Source organism: Nansenia antarctica, assembly GCF_963989245.1.
Source record: "Nansenia antarctica genome assembly, chromosome: 13".
NCBI classification, from domain to species: Eukaryota; Metazoa; Chordata; class Actinopteri; order Argentiniformes; family Microstomatidae; genus Nansenia; species Nansenia antarctica.
Window position 1 is genome coordinate 22,615,148 of NC_137683.1, and position 6,000 is coordinate 22,621,147.

Sequence of the window (6,000 nt, forward strand, 5' to 3'; positions counted from 1 at the left end):
GGCAGAATAACCAGGACCTTCGTTAGGGAATTGTGTACGATTTACCAATAGGTCAGTCACGGTCGGATTTTGTCTACGGCTCCCCTCGCTACGAAAACGATGTTCACCAAACTGACTCTTATTAGTCAGTACAAATTCATCTGCCAACACCGCGGCTTGACCTGCTGTTTTCACCTTGTGTTCGTTAACGTAAGTGGCAATGCGATCAGGGACAATGGTTTTAAACTGTTCCAGAATAATCAAATTTGCCAGATCCTCCAGAGTATTCACCTCTACCGCCACGCACCAACGATTGAAATGGCTGGTTAGTTCTCTTACAACCTCAACATGAGTTTGTTTGTCATGTTTCTTCCATTGTCTAAACCGCTGTCTGTAAGCTTCAGGAACAAGTTCATAAGCCCTAAGGATAGCGGCCTTAACTGTATCATAATCTTTCCTCTCTCTACCATTAAGAGCAATATAAGCTTCCTGAGCTCGGCCAATAAGCACACTCTGTAGTAATGCGGTGCGGTCTGAAGTAGACCAGTCCCTATCGTCGGCAACACTCTCAAACAGTGAAAAGAATACATCAGGATCTTTTTCATTAAACTTTGGCAACAGTCTAACCATGACAGACATATTATCCCTCTTTGAATTACTCGAATCGCCACCTCCACCGTCAGATAACTTTCCCTCAGCAATCAACCTAAGACGCTCCCGTTCAAGAGCTAATTTATCCAACTCCAATTCCCTGTCCCTCGCACGCTCTTGTGCCTGAAACTCACGCTCTCGCGTCTGCTCTCGCGTCTGCTCTCGCGTCTGAAATTCACGCTCTTGCATCTGAAATTCACGCTCTCGCGTCTGTGATTCCATCTGTAATGCTAACAATTCCTTCTGTTGATCAAATGTTAACTCAGTGGACCCAGATGCAACCCCAACGGATATTTTAGGGACAGACAATTTACCCTTTAGTATGCCCCTATTAATTAACGTAGTCTGTAAAGCCTCCACTACGTCCTGTTTCTTTGCTCGGCCTTTCACCACCTCAAGCTTAACCTCATAATGTTCCACAACCTTCCACAGTTGTTCCTTCGTTAACTGTAACAATCCATCGACCGACGGAGCTGCCACAAACTCCTCAAAAACATCCATAACTCAATATAATCAAATAACCAATATTAACCAACCCTAACAAACGGGAATCTCCCCTCCTATTACAAACTCCTCCTATAAACTACTCCCATATCAGCCATAATCTTCAGCCCATTTAAAGCGAGTAACTGTGCACACATACAAAACAGAAAAGTAACTAACATACTTCGTAAGAGCTGCCCCGCATCTAACTCAGTAATGACTGACTAACCACTCAGCTAGTCTTCAGTGCGTTCACATGCAACTCTTCCACCAAGCAAATGCCTGGTGGCGCCCCCGCGTTCAACACACCAAAAATAACAAACGAAAACAATAAACAAGCGTTAAGCGCTTCTACTCCTAGCACGGGGGTTCACGTATAGCTCTGATGGTATCTAAACCACCCGCCCTACCTATCCTTCTCTGCTTTGCATAGAACACAGCACTCACCAAACTCCAGCCGAAGATCACAGCCAATACCAAGAGTTACGTCCTTGTCAGCACAGTCGGACGGCCAGCTCCCCCTCGTCACCAGCACCCAAACCAACGTACCAAATATACTAAACAATACATTACATCCAATCCAACCAAAACCCAATAACTATAAACAATAACCATGCGGGTCTCCCAATATAGAGTTGGACAAATCCAACAATCCAATCCCGAATATCAACTATGAAAAGGGAGAGAATATTGCTCTCACCAAATTCAATCCCGGACGAGCCCCCAATTTGTTACGCTTGCCTGGCTCAGGACAAGGTGACAAAAAGGGAGACGACACATGGAGAACAATAATAGGAGATTTATTAAAGAATAATAGGTTAAATGGAAAGAATGATAAAGTAAATCATAACAACAACCAAAAAGGCTGCTGGTCGACAAGGAAGAGAGCGAGTCCATCAATTTGACCCCCTCTTAAAGTTCCTGGGACAATCAGGATGATCACCTTCACCTGTGCCCATCAGGAACCAAGAGAGAGGGTCAACAAGACAATAGATGTTTGGCGCCCACTGGTGGTACCAGTGTGGATCGTCACACAGGTTAGTCAGGTTAGTCAGGTTAGTTAGTCAGGTTAGTCAGGTTAGTTAGTCAGGTTAGTTAGTCAGGTTAGTTAGTCAGGTTAGTTAGTCAGGTTAGTTAGTCAGGTTAGTTAGTCAGGTTAGTTAGTCAGGTTAGTTAGTCAGGTTAGTTAGTCAGGTTAGTCAGTCAGGTTAGTTAGTCAGGTTAGTTAGTCAGGTTAGTTAGTCAGGTTAGTTAGTCAGGTTAGTCAGTCAGGTTAGTTAGTCAGGTTAGTCAGGTTAGTTAGTCAGGTTAGTTAGTCAGGTTAGTTAGTCAGGTTAGTCAGGTTAGTTAGTCAGGTTAGTTAGTCAGGTTAGTTAGTCAGGTTAGTTAGTCAGGTTAGTCAGGTTAGTCAGGTTAGTTAGTCAGGTTAGTCAGGTTAGTTAGTCAGGTTAGTTAGTCAGGTTAGTTAGTCAGGTTAGTCAGGTTAGTTAGTCAGGTTAGTTAGTCAGGTTAGTTAGTCAGGTTAGTTAGTCAGGTTAGTTAGTCAGGTTAGTCAGGTTAGTCAGGTTAGTTAGTCAGGTTAGTTAGTCAGGTTAGTTAGTCAGGTCAGTCAGGTCAGTCAGGTCAGTCAGCCGTGCGTAGAAAACCCATCATAAAAACACAACCAGGAATAACTGATCACAAGGAAGAAACAGGTGTCCCTTGAGTCGTCATATATCTGGACGGTGATAACTCATCAAGGCCTTATTGTTATGCCGATATTATCCGTTATTATGGAGGCATTGCTTATGAGAAGCTTCAGTCAGCTCCTGAAGCTTTTCCCATTTCAACCCACACAATGATCAGAGGATTGTGTGAATTCAGAATATGGCTTTAATTACTGAATCAAGGCTGATATCTGAAAGAGGGTCTCTAACATTGATATGTTCTTATTATCAATGGGAATGGGTTGGGATATGAGGCCTGCTTTAAGGTGACTATCTTTTGTCCCCCTGAGTGTATGACTACGCTATGCTGATATACTCTACTGCAGCTTGTTCTAATGAAAATGATGCTGAAACCTGCAGTAGCATTTAAAAAATTCCTAATGATGGCTTGTGTGTGTGTCCGGTGTGTGTGTGTGTGTGTGTGTGTGTGTGTGTCCTGTGTATGTGTGTGTGTGTCCTGTGTATGTGTGTGTGTGTGTGTGTGTGTGTCCTGTATATGTATGTATGTATGTGTGTGTGTGTGTGTGTGTGTGTGTGCGCATGTGTGTGTGTGCGTGTGTGTGTGTGTGTGTGTGTGCGCATGTGCGTGTGTGTGTGTGTGTGTGCGTGTGTGTGTGTGTATCAGAGATGGGCTCCGCTCTCTACGGAGCAGCTAAAGGCATCGCCCTGAGCGACCTCATCACCACGGTGACGCCGGAGAAGAAAGTGGAGGAGAAGAAGGCGGAGGAAGAGGTGGAGGTGGAGGTGCAGGTGATGGAAGAGGACGAGACCACCAGGGCTACTGAGATCTCCCTGGCCAGCCCCCCCACCCCTGTTCGACAACTTGACACCAAGGTAGCGTCCTCTAGTGTTTCTCTCTCCATAGACACACACACACACACACAGCTCTGTCTCTGCATATACCCTCACACACACACACACACACACACACACACACACACACACACACACAGCTCTGTCTCTGCATAGACCCTCACACACACATCTCTATCTCTCTACACTGTAGAGTCTACAGTACATGGCCCCTAACACACACAGCCCCAAATCAGTGTTCCTCGTCCACCATCCTGTGGGTTTGTGGACCGGCGCCAGCCACTTGGACGTCGAAACCAACCGCCTCCTCAGATGCTTTTCTCTGACACAGATCCGGTGGGATCTCAGTGACGGCCAGATAGTTTTCGAAAACAGAGACAGTGGTCCAAGGTGAACAGGAGCACTACGACAGTTGCTTTCTGGTCCCTTGTTGACCCAGATAAAAGAAGAGAAACACTGCGGTGTTATGATACGTTCACAGAGGTACACCCACCATGCCTGGCCAGGGGTCCCTGGTGAAAGAGAGAGAGCTGTTTCCTTCCTGGCCAGTAGAGCCAGAGGAGAGAGGCGCCAGGCAGCTGCCAGGGTTCCTCTGTCAGACACAGAAGCGCCCAGATGGGGCGTTCTCTTCATAGGTAGCCAAGCAGCACTGATCCTATTGTCTAGGGGGATCCTGTCGTGTGCTTTCACACTCTGCCACTCTCTATCTCTCTCTCTGTCTCTGTGTTTCTCTCTCTGTCTCTCTGTCTCTCTATCTCTCTCTCTGTCTCTCTCTCTGTCTCTCTATCTCTCTGTCTCTCTCAGCTTGGCTAATGGAGAAACTCTCTCTCACTCTCTCTTTTCTCTCTCGCTCCCTCTCTCTTCAGTCAGGTTCACTCAGGTGCTGTTATGCGCTGTCCTACCTGTGTGTGTGTGTGTGTGTGTGTGTGTGTGTGTGTGCACCTGTGTGTGTGTGTGTGTGTGTGTGCACCTGTGTGTGTGTGTGTGTGTGTGTGTGTGTGTGTGTGTGTGCGTGTGTATGCATGCGTGTGTGTCCTTGTGTGATATGAGTCCTTCTTCACCTCTCAACCACAGCGGCGTGCAGAGACAGAGAAAAAGAGACTGAGTGTCCCCAGACTATTCAACTGTACTTCGCTTTCATTGTGCACATTTCTAAGGAAGGACGGTAGCCCTGAAATTCAACACAATCAATGGCGGCAGGGAAATGGGCTGTGTGAAAAGTGTTTTGATGTTTTTTCTGTGAGGAAGAGATTAACCTTCTTCATTCTTTCGTAGAAATCCGAATGTTCTTGTTAAAAAGGCCAAAGTCCTTGCGGCAATTGAATTTGTCATTGACAATGGAACCTCAAATCTCAATGTTAATGAGGGGTTACGTGGACATAGGGAGATCAGGGGAGGCTGGTGGAGGTAGGAATCGGAGGACCGGCTCATCGTAATGCATGAAAAGGAAGGGGGTGATACTATTCCTTATTATACCATTCTATGCATTACGATGAGCCTCCATCCACCGACCTGATTACCATCGCTGCCTCCCTGAACCTCTTAGCTAATGGCTAATGGCTCATGAATAGGTTCATCGGGGGTTCAAATACATGTTATCCTCAAACCCTGTCACGGTTCTCTTTCTCTTCATGCCTACGACTGGATACGGGATCCCCGTCTGACTAAACAGACTGAGCTGACAGACACAGCCGTCGACGGTGAACTAACTGCCACTGAGGTTTGTACTCCCGTGCCCCGTCATCAACTCACCCCTCCTTCCCATCAGAATGTTCTAGAATAATGTACTCCGCAATCTGTCCCTCTCTTCAGATGTTTCAATCAAAAATGTATTTCGACAATACGTCTGAACACTGTGAACACACTCTAGCCCGGCAACACTGTTGTTTTATTGAATATTCCTCCGAGCTGTAACCCGATTCATATTCGCTGTGTTTGATGTGAAATTCCTTCTCTGTACTTCCTACGCTGCCAGTCGGACCAGGATGAGGAGTCGGAGTTAAAACAGGTACACCGTGGAGACTTAACTGCCATTTTGTCCCCAATGTGAGAATGACAGGTTCCAAATCGCCCCAGCCAACACCTGCAGTCTCACGCGCAGGGGGGGGGGGATATTATGTGCCTCTGTACAGCAAGAGAGAGAACTAAATGGCTGTTATTCCTTTTCCAGAACAGTTTCATAAGGAGAATAAAGGGAGCTAATGTGTTTGTCAGACATAGTGCCCTGATGTTAGAGGTCAGTATGATGGCGTGTGACAGTGTGGTGCATGGTGTGGGTTTGACCTGGATAGCAACATGCAGTCACTGCATTAACTCACTAACTGCCAAAACATTGCATCTGGAAGAATAGAAGCATTTTATTTCCCTA

The 6,000-nt window shown here is 46.3% G+C and overlaps 1 protein-coding gene across 1 annotated transcript in view; it reads left to right on the plus strand.

Moving 5' to 3' along the window:
• The window catches only part of epb41l3a (erythrocyte membrane protein band 4.1-like 3a), a gene marked incomplete at its 3' end in the record, with an annotated part of 45,374 nt that overhangs the window by 22,771 nt on the left and 16,603 nt on the right, over nucleotides 1-6,000 (plus strand). The window contains exons 12-15 of the mRNA XM_080544110.1: nucleotides 3,445-3,653; nucleotides 5,305-5,352; nucleotides 5,608-5,640; nucleotides 5,803-5,868. Of these exons, the coding sequence (XP_080400236.1) occupies nucleotides 3,445-3,653; nucleotides 5,305-5,352; nucleotides 5,608-5,640; nucleotides 5,803-5,868 (356 nt within the window). The remainder of the gene's footprint in view (nucleotides 1-3,444; nucleotides 3,654-5,304; nucleotides 5,353-5,607; nucleotides 5,641-5,802; nucleotides 5,869-6,000) is intronic.